Source organism: Bos mutus, chromosome X (genome assembly GCF_027580195.1).
Source record: "Bos mutus isolate GX-2022 chromosome X, NWIPB_WYAK_1.1, whole genome shotgun sequence".
Lineage (NCBI taxonomy): Eukaryota > Metazoa > Chordata > Mammalia > Artiodactyla > Bovidae > Bos > Bos mutus.
The window spans coordinates 30773868-30794966 of NC_091646.1; the positions used below are offsets into that span (position 1 = coordinate 30773868).

A 21099-nucleotide genomic window follows, 5' to 3' on the forward strand; every position below is an offset into this window, starting at 1 on the left:
CCGTGCAAGCCATCCCAGGCAGCCCTCAGAGAGGGGCTGGGCCCCCCAGCTATGAGCCCCTTTCCTGTGTACTCAGTGGTGTTCGACTCTTTGAGACCTCATGGACTGGAGCTCGCCAGGCTCCCCTGTCCGTGGAACTCTCCAGGCCATAATACTGGAGTGGGTTGCCATTTCCTTCTCCAGGGAATCTCCCCAACCCAGGGATAGAACCCGCGTCTCCTACGTCTCTTGTATTCGTGGGTGGATTGTTTACTGAGTGTGTGCAGGTGGGGAAAGCTATACACTTGCTCCATTGGGCTGGCCCTCAACCCCCCTCCAGCCCTTCCAGAAGCTGGAACTCAACATATTCCAGGTTCTTTGTCTCAGCAGCTGGGAGAGGCGGCACGTGGGGTGGGAGGGTGTGTGGAGGGGCTCTGTGTACCTGGCAGCAGCCAGAAATCTGGGCCTCTTGAGTCACCACCCAAGGGCTCTCACCCACTATTGCTTCCCCAACCCTGGCCCCTCTTGGACACCAAGTCCAGGGAGCCCTGGAGGGGAAGGAATGGATTCCCCTCAACCCTGCCCTGCCCCAAGTACCTCTTGTCTCTCCCAAGTTTCCACTTGGCTTGCCCTCTGGCCAGGTAGGTGGGCTGGGACTGTGAACAAGGCCAGGAGGCAGGTGCATGGGGGTGGTGAGCTGGTGACTCTGGGTCCCTAGACACAAAGTCCTGAGCGGTATGAGTTCCATGTAAGGGAGGGCTCCCCAGGGAGCTTGGGAGGGGCTGGCTCCTGAGTCTGGGCAGACGAGCAGCTTCCACCGCCAGGCAGCCTAGTATCCAGCCCTCACCTACTGGCAGGCTGGGGTGTGCAGGCCCCACAGTGAGAGGGTCAGACATCCAGCCAGTGGGCAGAACTGTTTCTCCAGCGGGCAAGTGCTGCCCTGGGCCGAGGCCTCGACCTCGCCTCAGCTGTAGGCATGGGCTCCTCTGAGTCACTGCCGGCCTCCCCTGCTGGCCTCAGGCAGGGCGGGCAGCTCTTTGACTGAGAGGCTGAGAAGCTGCGTGGGGATTCGGGGATCCCCCTGGTCTGGGGACAGGAGCTTTGGGAGGTCTCTACTGTCCCTTGGTGCTGATGAGCCCCCGAGGGTTCGTCTCTGACTGGAAGCTTCTTGGACAGACCTATAGCCTGTGGCCAAGGGACACCCTGCCTCGGAATCCGTCTGACTGGTGAGGAAAGGTCGGTGGCCTCCTTAGGGTCAGGTTTGGAGCCCTATGTGCGTCGGTTCTGGAGCTGGACTTGACATGGGCCCTTGTGTGCCTGGTTTGTCCTGGGAGCTGAGAGAAAGTGGCTGTGTGGGGGGACTTTGTTCCTTGTCCAAGTGCATGAATGAAACCCTGGGGGCTTTAGGGGTATGGAGGCACTAAGTACGTGTGAGGCTAGGCCTTCTCCAAGCCTGTGCTCTAACCACCCTCCCTGCCACCTCCTCCTGCTGTTGCTGCTAAGTCACTTCAGTTGTGTCCGACTCTGTGCGACCCCATAGATGGCAGCCCACCAGGCTCCCCCGTCCCTGGGATTCTCCAGGCAAGAACACGGGAGTGGGTTGCCATTTCCTTCTCCAAAGCATGAAAGTGAAAAGTGAAAGTGAAGTCACTCAGTCATATCCGACTTTTAGCGACCCCATGGACTGCAGCCTACCAGGCTCCTCCATCCATGGGATTTTCCAGGCAAGAGTACTGGAGTGGGGTGCCACTGCCTTCTCCGCTGCCACCTTCTAGGGGACAACATAGGGGCCAAGCATGCACCTGGTCAGAAGGGGTGGGGTGAGAGAAAGTGGGGAGTCTGTGGGCCTCACCTGCTGCATCGGCTTCCACTGCCAGCCTGCCCAGGGCATTTATGGGCATCCGAGGTCAGAGCATGGGGACCTCACCCCTGGGAGCTCCCTGGCTCCCTGCATGTGAGGAGTAATGGATGTAGAGCAGGGCAATGTACATGTGACGCTTCTCCCATAAACTCTGCTGGGACTGCAGCCTTTGCTTTCGGCTCTTTGAGTTGCACCCCACCCTCCTCAGGAGATTCTTGAAGAAGGGCACCTGTTGTGGGTCTCTCAGGCTTTGGGAGGCAGCCCCACTGCCATTTTGGTAGATATTTCTACAGTGAAGCCCATTACAGCTTCTGCCTGAGGGAAGATTCCAGAACCAGCCTGCAGGCCTGGGGCAGGGATAGGCTCCCCATTTCGGCCCTCCAGCTGAGCTTGCCCTGCATGTCCCCTTGAGTCAGACCAGCCAGCGTCTGCTCCATCCCTGTCAGACTGTGGTCATAGGAGGCAGCTAGCATGGGCAGCCAGCTCGGTCTATCTCTTGCCAGTGTCTGGGCCCTGCTGCTGGTGGAGCATGCACAGAACTTTTAGTATCACTTGTCAAATGGTGGCTGACTTCTCCAGAGGGAGGGTCCCTGAGTGCTTGTGCTGTACACATTGCGCATGGAATTGAGTCCCAGCTGTGGCTGACATGGTGTGAGCCTGGTGGTCCTTGGCCTCAGAACTGCCAGTACTTGCCCTGGCCACCTCCCTCTACCAACAGGCTTCAACATGAGATGGTTTTACAGGAGATGAAGCTTCAAAGATGGCTCTGGTCAGATCAGGAAGGGGTTTTAATGTCCAAATACAGAGTTTGTATTTTTAATGTAGATGATCTTTCAATCCATTCAGTGAGTACCTGACACTCTCCTTGGCCCTGGGACGCAGTAGGGAATAAGGCACTCCTGGTTGCTACTCACATGGATGTGATCATCTCACCAGGGACAGAAAAGAAGCATGGAAATCATGATCAGGACATGATAAGTCTATGATGCAAATAAAGTGGGGAAAAGTGAACACAAAACAAGGCGTGGATTGGGAATGTGCAGAGCAAGTTTAGGGAATTCATTCATTCATTCACACATCCAGAATATGTATGTGCTTGCCATGGGGCTAGGCTCTGAGACTTAGTGATGAAACAAAACAGACAAGTCCCTGCCCTGATGAAGTTTATTTCTTTGGTGAGGGCATCTGTCCATGGGTTTTAAAAGCAGGAGTGATACATAGATCTGGGTGTGGACTTACTGAACTCACCCTGGGGTATGGAAGGTAGAGGAGAGAACATGCTGGGAATATGAAGGCAAAGAAGCAATGAGTCAGAAGACTATGACAGGGTTGAGGCCAGGCCTAGGGCAGCAGCAGGCAGGATAGACACAGAAGAAGGTACTGGAGAGAAATTTCAGCAGTAGAACCAATAGCATTTGAGGATGGGGAGGAAATGTCAAGAATGACTCCTACCTAGGTTTGTAGATTGAGCACAGATAGGGAGAGATGTACCTTTCTCAAGATAAGGCACTGGGGCTGGGGCTGAGGTCAGAGAGTCATGTCAGTCTGGGACACACTGAGGCAGTCCAGTGACTGCCTCTAGGAGATAGAGCTGGCCTGTGGGCACCTGGGGGTGTAGAGCTCAGGAAGGGCTTCTCAGTGAGGACAACACGGGCTAGGGGCATGTGCTGCTATCTCTAGGGTCCAGTGTATCCTGCGGGGTAGGGGATGACTATGACTGGTGTCAGATATACTGCCCCAGTCTCACATTGATTTATAAAGAAATAAAGCCTCAGGTGGCAAAAGCAGTCCAAGTTTGGAAAGTTTCTGATGTGATGGTGTCCACACTAGAGGCTCCAGTCCCTTGTCGAAGGAGTGACCCAACCTGGTGTTCTGCCAGACCAGCTGGGCAGAGCCCTGTTTTCTGTGTGTCCCCCCGGAGATTTCATTCATTTAGCAGATAGTTGTCAAGCATCTTTTCCATGGAGGTGCTAGCCTGGAGCCTGACCGCAGGGTGGCTTCTGATAGCCAGAGGCAAATTGGCACCAAGGACCCATGCCTGCCCAGTGAGCGCCAAGCCCTTGCTCTATCCTCAGCTTGGGGCTGCCTATCCATAGCTGAACCCCTTCTAACTGTCCCTCCAGACCTGGGGCACAGGGTCACTGCTGTGCCCACTGCAGTGCTGAATAAGTCTCCTCCTAGTACTAAGGCCCAAGTCCCTTCCAGGCTGGCCCTGAGGTTAAGCATGCTTTTGGAGCCATGCTGCTTAGGTGTGAATCTGTAAAATGGGGATAGTAATAAGATTAGCTTTGTCAGATTGCTGTGAGAATTAAAGAAGTCAACTTAGGTCAAGTGCTAGTAGCTCATGGTAGCTGCTTCCTGAACAAGAAGTTGCTCCCTACACCCCACCCCTCTTCTAACTTCCTCTTGTTTCTCCTTGTCAATGTCTGCCTGCCTGCCCACCTCCCAGCCACCCGTGATGCACATGACCCTCCCCTTGGCACTGTTCTCTGCCTGCTGTTCAGGATTTTTCCTACTGCATTGGCTAGAATTGACTATCTGGGGCACTAGTTTCTGGCTGGGACTTAGCATCTGCTTCTCTGGGCTGTCTGTCATGGAAGAGTTCCCTTCTCAGTCACAGTGTAAACATTTTGGCTGGTATTATCTTGAATCTGAGGCCAGAATGGCCTGAATTATAAAAGAAGCTGAGAAACCTGGTCACCTGTAGGGTTTTATCAGCCTTTTGGGAAGACCCACTGAAACCAGTGTCACCCACCAACAGTTAGCTCCCTCTTCTGAGCTCTGTTTTCTAAGATTCCTCAGAACCGTACCAAGATTTAGCCTGTGCGTCTCCCTCCCCAACTCCCTGCCTGCCTTCCTTTCTTCCCTCCACTGTTATGTATGGAGTGTTTCCCCGAGCCAGCCCCCGTGCTGTGTAGGGATGCAGAGCATCACAAGCAGACACTGATGTCTGTCCTCAGGCAGTGCTTGTACCTCTCCAGTGGGTACTGGCAAGAGGGGTGGCATAGTCTGGACTTGGACTTCATCCCAGGACTTTGAGAACTTGGCGAAGTGGTGCATGGGGAGAATGGGCATGGACATACTCTTAGGGGAGAAGTTTGAGTGCCAAGCCACACTGAAGGCCAGAAGCTGAAGGCTTGAAGGCTCAGTCAGTCACAAACATTTAAAGGCCGACAGTGGTGATGCACTGAGTATGATTTGGGACAAAGTAAGCTGTCCTTGTCCAAGGGCAACCAGAGACTAATGTCCAACTGGCAGATGGAAGGAAAGCCTGAAGCTCTTCAAAGAGGTTCTGCTGTTATCCTTATCTTTAGTACCGGGCAGTGGATGCCATCCTTACTTCTGTGACTGTGAATAATGTGTTTTACTTCCCTGGCTGCTTCTCAGGTTTCCCCATTATCAGTGGATTTGGGCAATTTGATTACAATGTGCCTTGGTGTAGTTTTCTTCATGCTTTTTGCTCTTGGGTATCATTGAGCTTCTTATGTCTGTGGATTTGTAGTTTTTTTAAAAAAATAAGATTTGGAAAAATTTTGGCCATTATGTCTTTAAATACACTTTCTACCTCTCCCTCCTTTGGGAACTTCAACTACATCTCTATTAAATCCACTTGAAACTTTCCCACAATTTGCTGATGCTTCGCTCTTTCTTTTTCTGATTTTTTTTCCCCCTCTGTGCTTCCCTTTGAATAGTTTTATTGTGTTGTCTGCAAGTTCATGGATATCTTCTTGTGAAATAGCTGATCTCTTGTTGATTTCATCTAGTATATTTTTTATCTCATAGTTTATAGTTTTCATATTTAGAAGTTTTATTTGGGTCTTTTCATATATTCTATACCCTTATGTAACTTTTTGAACATATGGAATACAGTTATATTAACTATTTTAATACCCCTGTCTAGTAATTTTGTATTTGTGTCAGTTCTGGGTTTATTTTGGTTGGTAGTTTCATCTTTATCTTGGAGAAATTATTTGTATACCTGGTAAACTTTAAGTGGTTGCAACACATTGTGAATTTCATTCTGGAGGGTATATCTGACCCCTGTTACTCCATCTTCTTCAGAAGCAGAACTGTCATATACTCCTTTAAAATCAACAAATTGATATAGCAGAGGTCTAATCTGACTAATAGAAGTAGAGAGATGGAGTAATGGACAGGGAAAGTGCAAATATTCATTGAGCACCTACCGTGTACCAGGCACTGAGAAAAGATGGTAGCTTGGACTAAAGTGTTAATGGTGGAGACAGTGAGAAGTGGTCGGAAGTTTGGAAGGTGAGGTGAGGTGAGGTGAAGTCACTCAGTCGTGTCCGACTCTTTGCAACCCCAGGAACTGTAGCCTACCAGGCTCTTCCATCCATGGGATTTTCCAGGCAAGAGTACTGGAGTGGGTTGCCATTTCCTTCTCCAGAGGATCTTACCGACTCAGGGATCGAACCCAGGTCTCCCGCATTGTAGGCAGACGCTTTATCATCTGAGCCTCCAGGGAAGTCTTTGGAAGGGAAGGTAGAGACAACATGAATTGCATATGACCAGATGAATCACATAGGTATGAGGGTATGAAGGGGCTTCCCATGTGGTGCTAGTGTAAAGAACCCATCTGCCAATGCAGGCGATGCCAGTTCAATCCCTGGGTCTGGAAGATTCCCTGGAGGAGGGCATGGCAACCCACTCCAGTATTGTTTCCTGGGAAATCCCATGGGCAGAGAAGCGTGGTGGGCTATAGTCCATGGGGTCACAAAGAGTCAGACATGACTGAAGTAACTTAGCAGCAACAGCGGCAGAAGGTGTGAAAGAAAGGGAGGAGGGAATGATGACTCTAAGGTATTTTAAAACATTTTTATTGCAGTATAGTTGATTTACAATGTTGTGTTAGTTTCAGGTATATAGCAATACCAGTTACACATATAACATATATTCATTCTTTTTCAGATTCTTTTCTCATATAGGATGTAAGAGTATTGAGTAAAGTTCCCTGTGCTATACAGTAGATCCTTGTCAGTTTTTGACTTGGGAGAACTGCATCACCTTTATTGAGATGCAGATGCGTATTGGAGGATAAGGTTTTGAGGGGAAAGATCAACTATTTGGTTTTGGACATATTCAGCCTGTGATGTCTATTCACATGGTAATGTCAGGGAGATAAACTGGAGTCCAGGAGAGAGGCTGGATAGGTGTTGAAATTTGCAAGTCATCAGTATACAGACATGTTTAAAGCCAGAAGACTAGATGAAGACATGATGAAGAAAGAAAAGATAAGGCATCTACTCAAACACTGAGTTCAGGACACTCCAAAGTTTAGAACTAAGAAAGAGGAGGAGGCTTCATCAGAGGGCACAAAGAAGAAGTGGCCAGTGAGGCAGGAGGAGAATCGGGAGCATGGAACCCGTTATTTCAAGGAGAGAGTGTCTAAACTGTGCCGAATGCTGCTGAGAAACACAGTAGATGTGGACAGAGAACTGACTCTGAGGATGAACTGTATTCATGGCTTTCCCTGTTTTTCTGGGAGAAATACTGAGGTCAGAGACTCTGCAGAGTCATCTTTCTCACCCCAGCCGCTTGGAGGCCTGGTGCACAGCAGGTGTCTTGGCCATATGCACGGGATGGATGAATGAATAAAAGGGCACTGGGCAGCAGTGAGACCTGAATGAGCCACAGACTGGAAGGTAGTAGCTCTGGCCTCTAGCCTTCGCTGTATTTCTAACTTGTTTCTTCTGCTCCTGGTCTTAACATCTCTGAAGGAATTGGCCTCAGAATGCTTTCAGCTAGCGTCCGAGAGATTCTTGGGACCAGGCTGGTGTTTCTGTAAAGGTCTTGGGCTGGATGTTCAACTTGTGGATGAGGAGAAAAGAGGCCCAGAAGGGCACCATGATTGCTGTTGGTTTTTTTGTGGAAATAGTGTGTCTTACTCCTAGTTTGGGGCTTCCCAGGTGGTAAAGAACCTGCAGGAGACATAAAGAGACAAGGGTTGGATCCCTGGGCTGGAAAAATCCCCTGGAGAAGGAAATGGCAACCCATTCCAGTATCCTTGCCTGGAGAATCCCATGGACAGAGGAACCTGGTGGGCTATAGTCCACAGGGTCTCAAACACTCGGACACGACTAACATGCACACACGCATTCTTGGTTTGAAAGCCTCCCTCCTATCTACGTTCAATGTCCATCTCTTGTCTTTACCAACTATATTTGCTGTCTTCCTCATGCAGCTTAGCCCTGAGCAACACTTGCTTGGTTTCGCCACTGCATCTACTGCTGCCTGATGCCTCTGAAGATGAAACCCTTCCTGTTTCACTGAGAATGCTGGGGGTTGGCATGAGTGAGCCTCTTCACCTGTCTCTCACTCTTCCCTAGCTGCATCTAACATGTTTGCTTGTCACCTCCTCCCCTTTCCGGCCCGTTCATCCAGCCCCTCTGCTCCTTGTTCTTCATAAGTCACCTTTCACATCCTCTGTTCCCTGGACCCACCCATTCTATCCATCTTTCATGAGCTCCAGCCCTAACTGTGGTTATGTGTGTGTTAAGTCACTCAGTCATGTCTGACTCTTTGTGACCCCATGGACTGTAGCCCTCTAGGCTCCTCTGCTCATGGGATTCTCCAGGCAAGAATACTGACTGGATTGCCATGTCCTCCTCCAGGGGATCTTCCTGACCCAGGGATCGAACCCTCCTCTCTTCATCTCCAGCATTGGCAGGCAGGTTCTTTACCAGTAGCGCCAACTGGGGTTATGAGCACAGATATTTTCACTGTCTATTGAATCCCTCCTCAAACCTTTTAATTTGCTTCTCTATGTCCTTTCTGTACAATGGTAACAATAATAGCAACACAAAAAGTTTACAAATTTACATGTCCCAGTTCCCACTCTCTCTCCCTCAAGCTTCTAGAAAGAGTTAGCTATATTCCCCATCTATTGTTCCTCACCTCCTACCATTCAATCAGAAACCCTGCAAACATGCCCTCTCTGCTTTTGACGAGGTGGCCAGTGAGGCCCCTAGTATTTGACACAGGGCTGCTCCAGCTCTCATCTCAGGCTCCTCCCTTCCTGAGACTCCCTCTCCTGGGGCCTGTCCTCCATAATCTCCTCAGAACTCTCCCCTCAGCCTCCTCCTCTGCTCTTATGCTACGAGAGTGCTCATCCCCTCTGAGAGCTTGAACTGCCAACAACCCTGATGGTGTCCACGTCTCCCCTCCAGTCCAGACCCCACTGAGCACGGATCTGGTCAGAGACTGCTGCCCCAGGCCTGGAGGGTGATTGGAAAGGCTGAGACTAGGCTGGGGCCTTGGGGACAGAGGGAAGTGAATGGAAAGATTTTTTGACACTTTGTAGAGGGGATAATCAACTGAGAAGGAAACTGCTTGGAGGTGGTGACTGAAGGTTTCTGGCTTGGGTGACTGGGTAGAAGGTAGGCCATATTCTGAGGTGAGGAAATTAGAGGAGAAGCCACTTTGTAGGTGAAGGTGTCAAGTTGAGTTTTAGCTAGGTTGAGTTTGAGGCACCTCAAAAAAGAAGATGCCTGGCAGAGACTGGAGAGATGGGTGGGCACCTTGGAAGAGATGCCTGGGTGGGGACGTGATGATAACTGAAGCCTGGGGCTAGATGAACTTTCTGGAGCGAGCATGTAGACCAGAAGCACTGGCCTGGCTACCTGTGGGCCATGGATAGCTGACAGCCCAGGTGCCCTCTGTGAATGGCCCAAGGGGCAGTTCTCTTGAAGGGCAGTGTGGGTGGCAGCCAGACTGAGGGAAGAGCCTGTTTCTGGCAGAGAAGAAGCAGGGATCATGGGAGAGGAATCTGTCTTGGTGCCAGAAACTCACAGAGGGTATATGACTTGTCATATGCCCCCAGGGCTGCTCCCCTTGTGGGCTCAGGGCCACTGCTATCCCAGATGACCAGGAAGGATGGGAGGGGTCCGAGTGCTGGCAAACAGGGCCGATGCTGGCTCTCTATCAGCAAGAAGCTATCCCGAGTCCTTGGCCTGGAGTTTGCAGCCTCCCTGGGCTGGCCTTGGCTTCCTCTGCCTTCTTCCTATAAGCAGAGCTCACTCTGTACTTCGGGTCCCGCCTCCCACACCAGTGTCCTCTACACCCCTGCCATGGACAGGACCATTACTTCCACTGCTCCACCCCAGCCATTCAGCCACTGAACAGGTCTCTACTGAGTACCACTCTTGAGCCTGTGTTCCAGCCCCACTTCAGCTTCAGGCTTCCAGGAGGCCAGCCCTGAAAGCCTGCTTAGTGCAGGTGGCCCCAGCTTTGTTTGCATTGCTTGGAACTTTCTGTCACCATGGTTGGCCACCTCTCGGGTCCAAATGAGGACACAGGGATGCCAGTTCCTGTCCCTCAGGCGCCCTCATTAGCATCCCGGTGACGTGTTCCCACAGGGAGCAGTGGGTGAGAGGCTCTGAAGCTGCTTGTTATTACCACTCACTGCAGAGCTTGATGTGCCTGCCGTCACCATGGGGACCACTTCCGAAGCTGGAGAAGGCTGGGCTCCAGTAGAAGCTCCAGCAGTTGGAGGCCACCGGTCATCCGTGGGGTATGCTCATCCTTTCTGAGCAAATCTGGCAGGGCAGCCTCAGTGGGGAAGGGCTGTCCCACCTCCCTGACCCCGTGTAAGACACACGTGGAACACCAGGTCTCTCTTCCGGACTTTTCCTTTTCAGGATGCTCCTTCTTGGTCTGTTTTGTGGCTGTCTCCTCCTCTGTTCAATTCTTAAGTGTTGGGGTTCTTCAGAGTTCTTCCTGTGTGACCTCACCCACTTGTTCTCCCTCAATCTCCACCCCCAGTGGCTTCTTCCTTCTCTCGGGCTTCATCTGTACCATCTTCTTCAGACTTCTCCACTGCACATCTCTCCACCTCTCTGCTCCCTTCAGGCCAGCCTCCACTTAGCAGTCAGAAGGCTCTTTCTCTAATATAACACTGTCCTTATCATCCTCCTGCTTAGCCCTTGCAAAGCTCCCCATAGCCCAAAGGAGAAAGTATTCACTTGTACCACTTCTTATAGAGCCCATGGGTGCTCTCCTTTCTCTCGTCTCACCCTCAGCCCCACCCACTGTTTGTTCCTCAGCTTCAGGGTGCTTGAAAGAATGTGACTGAAGCTTAAAGGAAGGGCCCTCAGAGTCCACGCCCCTTGTGAAGAAGTCAGTGGGAGGCAGGACTCTCATCTGAGGACAACCAGAGAGCTGAGCAGGCAGGTGGCAGCTTCTTTGGGCAAGGAGGTATATCTCCTCTCATGGGGCAGGAATTCGGGGGCAGTGACTAGTTTGGAGGTGCTCAGTGGCTTCAGTCTCTGCCAGATAGCTGCAAACAGGGTCACCGGAAGATGGCTGAAATAGGTTTTTGCTTGTTTTGTTTCAGCTTGGTTGGTTCACGAGTCAGAGAATTAATTCCGGTAAAAGAAAAAGAAACACACCTTGCAGTTTAGCACAGTTTGCCTTTTAAATAACCTGTCAGGGCGGGGATAGCACCAGCATCTTGCCCTGTACCACCATAGAAGTACTGCAGGGAGTCGGGGTTTGCCGACTGGGCCCTGGTGTTGTTCTCAGTGCTCACCTGAGGTTCTTATGTGGGTACTGGGGTCTTCTGTGAACTTTCTTTGGGCTTCTCCCTGGCAGGTGAGGGTCCTGGTTGTACATGGAGGATGACAGAAAAAGCCAATGGCGTGAAGAGCTCCCCAGCCAATAACCACAACCACCATGCCCCTCCTGCCATCAAGGCCAATGGCAAAGATGACCACAGGGCCAGCAGCCGGTGAGTCTGTTGACACTGGATCATTTCAGAGATGGCCTTGAGCCTGCTACTTCCTCCCAGCTCTGCCTCATTGTCACAGAGTAAACAATCCTTGGCTCAAGTGCAGCCTCTAAAAGGACCATGGGATTTCTAGGTTATCTCCTAGGAAGGGGGAGGGCTGATAGGAGATGAAGCATGCACAGAAACAAACAAACAAACAAAGCCTTCAGTTAATTCTGCTCCTTCCTCTGCAGGCCACAGTCTGCTGCTGACGATGACACCTCCTCAGAGCTACAGCGACTGGCAGAGATGGATGCCCCCCAGCAGAGGAGGGGTGGCTTCCGCAGGTGGGTCTCACCACTGCCCTGCCACTATCCCTTCCCTCCCATGGGGCCTGTCAGATCATGTGGTCCTCTCGGCCCCAGGGGCCTTTCTAACAAGACCTCTAGGAAACCCTGTCAGCCCTGCCCTAGCTCAACTTTTCTCTCTAGAGGAGGCTCCTGTCAGCAAGTTTGGAGGGGCCGGAGGAGGTTTCTCTTCAGACTTGCCTGTGGCAGTGTCAGGAAGAGACTGTCTTCCCAGCAGAGGGGCTCAGGTGGAGGGCTCTGAGGTCTCCAGCCAAGAGTTGTAGGCTCCATGCAGAAATCAGAAAGCTTGAAGCAATCTTTCTCCTGACTTGTAGGAGAAAATCTTTCTTCTCAGCACCATCTCCATTTTACCCCAGAGACCCCGTGTTTGTTCTTCAGAATCGACAGAAATGGCACCTCCTACAGGAAGTCTTCCCAGAGTAGCCTCTTCAGGCTGCTGGGCTGAGTCATGCCCAAGCCCTATTCCCTGTCTTGGGCATGGGTCCTCTCTCCAAAGCACAGGTCTCTTATGCCTCACGCTCCCTCTCTCTGCTCTAGGATTTCCCGCCTGGTGGGGGTCCTCAGAGAGTGGGCTTACAGGAACTTCCGTGAGGAGGAGCCTAGACCTGACTCATTCCTTGAGCGTTTCCGGGGGCCTGAGCTCCACACCGTGACAACACAACAAGGAGACGGCAAAGGCGACAAGGACGGCGAGGGCAAGGGCACCAAGTACAGCAATCCAGCCTGAGGGATGGGAAGGGCCCCAAGCATGTGTTGGGAGGGCTTGGTGGGGTTCCTTAGACCACAGCCAGGGAGGCCTGCTGTGCTTTCAACTCTAAAATGTTCCTTGGTCTGTGCCCAAAGTCTTTCTAATGGCCAGTGGCCCACCAGCTGTGGGATCCCCTGCTGGCTCCTCTCACCTTCACCACCGATTCACAGAGCTTCTCCTGCTGCTCAGGAAGCAAGGGGCAAGGGCACGTGGATGTGGGTGGGAAGAGGACTCAGCCAAGGTTGCAACGGAGGGTGCAACTACAGAGTGCTGTGGAGCCCATGTCAACCCCAGCGCCCATGTGAGTGCAGAGTGGGGGTGTGAAGAGGCCATGCTGGGGGCTGCCTGGCTGCTGGTGCAGGGGAGGAGGCCCCGAAACAAGTGAGCAAGACAGAGTGAGTGGGGAGGCCAGAGAAGGCAGGTCTGGAGGGCCTCTTCTTTGAGGAAGGAGTAGGCGACGGGGGATGTCTGGCCAGGCCGACATTCCCCACCTCTGACCAGTAAAGGAAAAGCGCTCCCGCCAAGGCAGGACCTGGCATCTGGAAAAGTAATTTGGGAGCTGTAGGCCAGACCAAACAGCGGGGATGGGCAGGAAGCACAGTCACTTAGAGGCCCTCTCTCTTCCCAGGAGGGATGTGGGGACCTGCCCTGAGCCCTCATCACCATGCTGTGTAAGTCCCTCCCTGGGGCCCGAGGCCTGCCTCAGTGACAGCACTCTCCCTCATGCACCCTCTCGGCAAGAGGCCTCCAGAGGGCCCAAGAGTCAATGGGTCCATGTAGGGTCAAAATCAGAAGAAGGCTGTTTCTTACCCACCAAGCTTTAGTTAGATGCCCAGTGCCAGGCTGTGGCTTCCTCATAAATGAGGCCCTAAGAAAACCCACGCGTCACCCTGGGCATCCTGCAAGGCACTGCATTTTCAGGGTCCTCTGGCCTCTGGGAGCCAGGGTGCTGCCACATCAGGGAGCTGGTTCCCAAGCCTGGTCTCTGTGTGTCTCCTCAGGAAGAAGTTTGAACTCTTTGTCTTGGACCCAGCCGGGGACTGGTACTACCGCTGGCTTTTTCTCATTGCCTTGCCCGTCCTCTACAACTGGTGCCTATTGGTGGCCAGGTGAGCAGAAAGTGGTCTGGGAGGGGGTGGCCCGAGCAACCTGGTCCAGCTGTGGACACAGAACTCACCCTACCTCAATCATTCATTCACCAGAGCTTTAACTGAGCACCTAATGGGTGCCAGGCTCAGTGCTCAGGGCTGGGGACCATGTGTGAACAAGGCACACATGGTCTCTGCACTCCTGGAGCTCTCAGGCTTATGGGAACACTGACAGTGAACCTGAATATACCAGTGCCCAAGCCAACTTCAGGGACTGGAGGCAGGGAGCTACTGATACTAGAGAAAAGGCAGTCAGGGTGAACCTCTCTGAGGAGGTGGTGCCTTAGCTAAGACCTGAGTGATAAGACAGGGTCTGGAGGACTGCAGGTAAAGTGTTGGAGAGGCAGGTGCAGGCCGGCGCTGCAGGCTTTGTGCACCAGGGAGGGGGCTGGGTTTCATTCGAAGTGTAACCAAGTAGTCAGAGTTAACTGCTCCTATTTTTGACTTGTACACTCACTGAGTCATCCTGGGTTCTATCCCTTCCTTTGCCTTCTCCCATGGCCCTTACCCACCCAGGCAGCAAGACTCAATTCCTCCTAACACTCTCCTGCAGTCTCCAACCTCTCTTCATTCCCACTGTCTCGAGTCTAAGCCCAGCTACCACTCTCTCTCGGGTGGGTTGGCCAGTGCTCCATGTTGGGTTCTCAGTAGGTGTGTGTTGAAGAGCCAAACATGGAGGCTAGTCAGCTGTGTATTGTGGGCATTCTTCCAACGACTCATTTTTCATTCAACTCACTTCTGTTGAGCACTTGAATCCTAGGCTAGGATGTGCTCTGGGCTAGCACATGGGGCACCAGCTATGTTGTAATACTAAGAGGTAGTCTCTGTCTCCATGGAGCTCACAGTCCAGTGGGTCAGATAGACAAGTAATGTTCAGGAGCAAAGTCTATGTATAATAAGGGTTGGAGTAGGAGTTACTTGTGAATCCGTGTCTTCTGGGCAGCAGACTGACTGTGACTCATCAGTGCCCCTGGTGGCCTTCCCAAGCTCTGCTTGTGGTGGCCAATCAGTTTGGGGACTTCAGGAGTCATTGGATGGCTTTGAGGGTGAAGCTCAGCACTGTCTTCCTGCAGAGCCTGCTTCAGTGACCTGCAGAAAGGCTACTACATAGTGTGGCTGGTGCTGGATTACGTCTCAGATGTGGTCTACATCGCAGACCTCTTCATCCGACTGCGCACAGGTAAGTGATAACTGGGATGCACAGGCAGGAGCATGACCCCTGAGTCCAAAGGCTTGAATCTAAATTCTCAGGAAATCCCCTTGGCATGGTGTTAGCCTCAACTATCTAGCTGGGACACAGGCTGATGCCTTTCCCTCTTTGAATCTCAACTTCCCTACATGCTCAGTGAGTTTTGGATCTGGGGGTGATCTCTTAGGATACTTATGGCCAGCTATACGGTGTGAGCCTCCTATACCCTTCTTGGGAAGGAGGGTTCAGTGATCATATGCTCCTTCCTGAGCATTAGTCTATTAGAAGGGACAGGTATGAAGTCAGAGGTGATATACATTGGCTTGTGTCTCCACTAGGTTTCTTGGAGCAGGGGCTACTGGTGAAAGACACCAAGAAGTTGCGGGACAACTACATCCACACCATGCAGTTTAAGCTGGATGTGGCCTCCATCATCCCTACAGACCTGATCTATTTTGCTGTGGGGATCCATAACCCTGAGGTGCGCTTCAACCGCCTGCTACACTTTGCCCGCATGTTTGAGTTCTTTGACCGCACTGAGACACGCACCAGCTACCCCAACATCTTCCGAATCAGCAACCTGATCCTCTACATCTTGGTCATCATTCACTGGAATGCCTGCATCTACTATGCCATCTCCAAGTCCATCGGCTTTGGGGTAGACACCTGGGTTTACCCCAACATCACTGACCCCGAGTATGGCTACCTGTCTAGGGAGTACATCTATTGCCTTTACTGGTCTACACTGACCCTCACCACCATTGGGGAGACACCACCCCCTGTAAAGGATGAGGAGTACCTGTTTGTCATCTTTGACTTCCTGATTGGTGTCCTCATCTTTGCCACCATCGTGGGAAATGTGGGCTCCATGATCTCCAACATGAATGCCACCCGGGCTGAGTTCCAGGCCAAGATTGATGCCGTCAAACATTATATGCAGTTCCGAAAGGTCAGCAAGGAGATGGAAGCCAAGGTCATTAGGTGGTTTGACTACTTGTGGACCAATAAGAAGAGTGTAGATGAGCGAGAAGTCCTCAAAAACCTGCCAGCAAAGCTCAGGGCTGAGATAGCCATCAACGTCCACCTGTCCACACTCAAGAAAGTGCGCATCTTTCAGGACTGTGAGGCTGGCCTGCTGGTGGAACTGGTATTAAAGCTCCGGCCTCAGGTCTTTAGCCCTGGGGACTACATTTGCCGCAAGGGGGATATTGGGAAGGAGATGTACATAATCAAGGAGGGAAAATTGGCAGTGGTGGCTGATGACGGTGTCACTCAGTATGCCCTGCTCTCGGCTGGGAGTTGCTTTGGAGAGATCAGTATCCTTAATATTAAGGGCAGCAAAATGGGCAATCGGCGCACAGCCAACATCCGCAGTCTTGGCTACTCAGATCTGTTCTGCTTGTCCAAGGATGATCTTATGGAAGCTGTGACTGAGTACCCTGATGCCAAGAGGGTCTTGGAGGAGAGAGGCCGGGAGATTCTGATGAAGGAGGGCTTGTTGGATGAGAATGAGGTGGCAGCCAGCATGGAGGTAGATGTGCAGGAAAAGCTAGAACAGCTGGAGACCAACATGGACACCTTGTACACTCGTTTTGCCCGCCTGCTGGCCGAGTACACGGGAGCCCAGCAGAAGCTCAAGCAGCGCATCACAGTTTTGGAAACGAAGATGAAGCAGAATAATGAGGATGACTCCCTGTCAGATGGGATGAACAGCCCAGAGCCACCTGCCGAGAAGCCATAATGGCTTGGCCCAATTGCCCCTCCAGCCTTGGCTTTGACCCCAGGGCTGGAAGAGCTGTGTAGGTCCCCACATATATATGCATTACCACATCCCCTTGAATTCTCCCAGAAGCCTCTCTGCTGGAAGGTTTAGGGCTCGACCATCCAGAAGCCCTCCTCCAAGTCCGACTAACAGCTAATCTTGTGCAGGGCATAGACTGTGCTTAGCTCGGCTTCCAGAAGCTTCAGCCTGTCTAAGTTTGAGGAAGAAAGAAAAGAGGAGCATCTCTCCAGGCTCTTTTGCATCTAGTTACCTCCTACTTGATTCTTTTCTAATATGTGTTCTGAATATTTCCATTTCCCTGCAGCAGTATGTAGTTAGAACACTGGCTGCAGACACCCAGCACTGGTCCCAGTGTCCTTTTCCCAAGGCAGGCAAAAGGTGTGGAGGGGAGCAAGGAGGAGATGCTCACTCCAAGTCCTGCCGTGCTGATTCCTCCGCCTGTCTGCCAACCCAGAGTGGGAGCCCTGTGGTCTTTTCTGAACCAGGGGGAGGAGGATGCTCCTGGTCTCCAATCCATCCCAGGACATGGAGTGAGGAACTAGCAGTTGGCCAGCAGGCAAGGCACCTGGAGAAGGTGGTGGGCAGGAGCCTGGCCATCACCCCTCTATGCAGAGTGTTTCTCAGGAGGCCCTGAGGCTGATGGTGGATGGATGACTCTTCAAGTTAACATCTGCAGTAGAGACACTTACAAGTTAATAAATTCCTCTGAACTTTTTGTGGTGATTGCTCCACTCTGCTATTAAGATTCTCTCCCTTCTTCCCTCCCAACCCATCTCTTTCCCCCTTATTTCTCTCTTCCCCTTATCCAAGACTCTGCCTGGAATCCCCTCTGCTGTTTTTTGCTGCCTGTTTAAGCCCTACTAGGGCTTCCCTCATGGCTCAGTTGGTAAAGAATCTGCGTGCAGTGCAGGAGACCCTGGTTTGATTCCTGGCTCAGGAAGATCCCCTGGAGAAGGGCTAGGATACCCACTCCAGTATTCTTGGGCTTCCCTTCTGGCTCAGCTGGTAAAAGAACCTGCCTGCAATGAGGGAGACTTGGGTTCAATCCCTGGGTTGGGAAAATCCCCTGGAGAAGGGAAAAGCTACCCACTCCAGTACTCTGGCCTGGAGACAGTTCATGGGGTCCATGGGGTCGCAAAGAGTCGGACACTACTGAGCCACTTTCACTTTAAGCCCTACTGGTCCTTCTGTATTCAGCTCAGGTACCACATTTTGGGAGAAGGTTCCCTTGTCTGAATCAGCTCCCATATTAGGCAATCATGAGTCTAGGCTCTAGGCTGCTCTAGGCTGCTCATGAGTCTCAGTCCTGGCTCTTTATCACACGGTGGGGTCTGTTTTGATGCATCTGGTTTCCACTGTGGGCTCTCTGCAGGCAGGGCCAAGACAACCTCTCTCACTGCTCTGCTGGCAGCCTTGGAGACATGCCTGGCACAAAGGAGGTGTTCGGAGAAGTTTATTCACTGGGGTGATAAGCGAGCACATCCAAACTCCTATGCTTGCATTTGCCAGCAACCATGTCTTTACAGTCATGTAGGCTACATCTGGGGATTTGGGAAGGCTCTCCTGAAGGCATAGATACTTGAGTGGGTACCACTAGGTGATCCAGAGCCTGAAGGACATTGCTAACTAGTGTACAGGAAGATCTAGCTGCAGACTTGGGTGTCTCTGTGTATACCAGTTATCTCTCTCTATCTCTCCATTAATAGTGGTTCAGTACACACACAATTTATCCATGATTTTAACATTTATCTTTGTTTTTACAGTGTACAATCTGGTACTGTTAAGTATATTTACGTTGCTGTGCAACCAATCTCTAGAACTCAGTTCAAACTGTGAAACTGAAACACGGTCTCCAGTAAGCAGCCTGTCCTCATTCTCCCTCTGGCAATCACCATCCTGCCTTTCACCTCTATGAATTTGACTCTAGATATGTCACATAATGGAATCATATAACGTAGGTCCTTTTGTGACTGACTTATCTCACTTAGCATAATGTTCTCAAAGTTCATCGTGTTGTAAAAAGTGTCAGAATTTTCTTCCTTTTTAAAGGCTGAATAACATTCCATTGTATGGATACACTGCATTTTATTTATCTACTTCTCCATCAATGAATACTTGCATTGTTTTCATCATTTGGTTACTACGGATAATGCTACTGTGCACATGAGTCTACAATTGTCTGTTTCAGTTCCTGCTGTCACTTTTTTGGAGTGTATACCTAGAAGTAGAATTGCTGCATCATGGAGCAATTCAATGTTTAATTTTGAACAGTATGAAATGCCATACTGTTTTCCACAATGACTACACCATTTTCCATTCCCACTAACAGTGTACAAGGGTCCTAGTTCTCCACATCCTCACCAGCACTTGTTGCTTTCTGCTTTTTTTTTCCCCACACAATAGCCATCTTAATAAGTGTGAGCTGGTATCTCTTTGTAGTTTTGAGATTCACTTCCCTGATGTAATTATTGATGTTGAGCATCTCTTTGTATGCAGCTGACTGGACCATTTGTATCTCTTTTGTAGAGAAATGTCAATTTAGTTCTTTGCTCAATTTTTAATTGGATTATGTCTTTTGTTGTTGAGTTGTAGCAATTCTTTATATATTATGGAAATTAACCCAAATCAATTATATTATTTGCAAATTTCCTCCATTCCATGGGTTGCCTTTTCACTCTGTTGATCACGTCCTTTGATGCACAGAAAATTCTAGTTTTGATGTAGTCCAGTTTATTTTTTCTTTTGTTGCCTGAATTTTGGTGTCACCATTCATTTTTATTGGAATTAATTCTTTTAGCGAGACTTCTTTTAAAATTTAATGTAATTTCTTGACCTCTTCTGTAGCTTACAGTGGTAAATGGTAATCGGGAGAAGACTTACTTGCAGAGATCTGGAACATGTTCCATGCCTAGGCCCTGGTCCCTAAGAGTGGCAGCAACAGGGTGGCAGCATTTGTGATGGGCCAGTGTTCTCTGACTGCCCTCCCTTAGGGTATAGGACTGAAAGAAAAGGCTTTCCCCTTCACTTCCAGAGAGGCTAGGCCACTAGGAATTGGAATCCCTGGAGACCCAGCCAGATGCTTGCCCAGATTCACATGGCTAAGGCTGTGCTAAGGCCATCAGTTTCCACAATCTGCTAAGACTGGAAGTAGACGTTAGTTTTGTAGCCCTAGGATGGCACTGGGCCCAGAGGCAGGGGGATGACTGCACTGAAGAATATGACCTTGGTTTCTGCAAGACATCTGCAGCATTTCACCCTCAGTCCAGCACCAACGGGTGCCTGATTTCCAGTCCACATCAACCAGGTGAACATTGCATTTTGGATCTGGTTTTCCCCTGGGAACAGCAAGTGACACATCTGGGTCACAGAGGGAGCCCACCAGTTTGAGATGCAGACTTCAGGGCTCTCAGCTCTCACTTGCTTCCCCACTTCCCTTTCCCTAGACCTCCTCAAGTTTAATCACCTATTTTTGTGTGTGTGTGTGTGTGGTGCCTTGAATGCCTATGTTCTCTTAGGTGTCTAGGATTTTTCTCATGCTGTTCCCTCTTTCTGGATCAGTCTTTTCTGCCTTTTCTTCTAAGACTCAGCTCCTCTTTCTCTGAGCTTTCACAGACTCAAAGCCTTCAAGGTGAGACCGCCTTGCACCCAGACTGCCAGTGACTGTGGCAATTGGTCTCTTCTCATCTAAACACAGTTTAAAGTGAAAGTTGCTCAGTTGTGTTGGACTCTCTGCAACCCCCTGGATTATACAGTCCATGAAACTCTCCAGGCCAGAATACTGGAGGGGGTAGCCTTTCCCTTCTCCAGGGGATCTTCCCCACCCAGGGATTGAACCCAGGTCTCCCGCATTGCAGGTGGATTCTTTACCAGCTGAGCCATCAGGGAAGCCCAAGAATACTGGAGTAGGTAGCCTATCTCTTCTCCAGGGGATCTTCCCGACCCAGGAATCGAATCGATGTCTCCTGCATTGCAGGCAGATTCTTTACCAACTGTTCATTGAGAAAAGGATGAAGGAGCAACAGCAGGAATATCCATGCAGCTTGGGGCATGTGAGCATGTGAATGTGTGTATGTGGGCACCTATGTTAAGCCCCATGTGAGCACCTGGGTGTGGACCCTAGGCAGACAGTGTTCCTCTCTGTGCTCTCCGTCAGCCTGCCCAGCCCCCTCCTCAGTTGCTCTCTCTACAACAACGTGACTGTCTCCTGCTTGTCTCTGGCCACCACCCCCGCTTCTCTCCCATAACTGGCTGTAATATAAGAACTGAAGTACATTTTCCATTATGTGTCGTTTTTATTCA

General features: G+C 50.8%; 1 protein-coding gene across 2 annotated transcripts; it reads left to right on the top strand.

The window, feature by feature from the left end:
* The first annotated feature begins 726 nt into the window (after window positions 1-726).
* On the top strand, window positions 727-20451 carry CNGA2 (cyclic nucleotide gated channel subunit alpha 2). 2 transcript variants are annotated; one of them, XM_005889859.2, is made up of 7 exons: window positions 727-1215; window positions 11450-11585; window positions 11819-11911; window positions 12470-12640; window positions 13682-13789; window positions 14902-15008; window positions 15356-20451. In XM_005889859.2, the coding sequence occupies exons 2-7, from the start codon at window positions 11476-11478 to the stop codon at window positions 16756-16758; spliced, it is 1992 nt and encodes a 663-aa protein (XP_005889921.2). In that variant the 5' UTR covers window positions 727-1215; window positions 11450-11475; the 3' UTR covers window positions 16759-20451. The 2 variants fall into 2 exon arrangements, with proteins under 2 accessions (XP_005889921.2, XP_070221567.1); XM_070365466.1 differs by lacking the exon at window positions 727-1215 and adding an exon at window positions 10248-10370.
* Window positions 20452-21099: the final 648 nt, after the last annotated feature.

Excerpts from the sequence above, each read along its gene's own strand:
- CNGA2 (XM_005889859.2), top strand. The coding sequence starts at position 11,476 with ATGACAGAAAAAGCCAATGGCGTGAAGAGCTCCCCAGCCAATAACCAC. Across the intron at positions 11,586-11,818 it reads GACCACAGGGCCAGCAGCCG|GCCACAGTCTGCTGCTGACG; the intron begins GTGAGTCTGTTG and ends CTTCCTCTGCAG. Across the intron at positions 15,009-15,355 it reads CTTCATCCGACTGCGCACAG|GTTTCTTGGAGCAGGGGCTA; the intron begins GTAAGTGATAAC and ends TGTCTCCACTAG.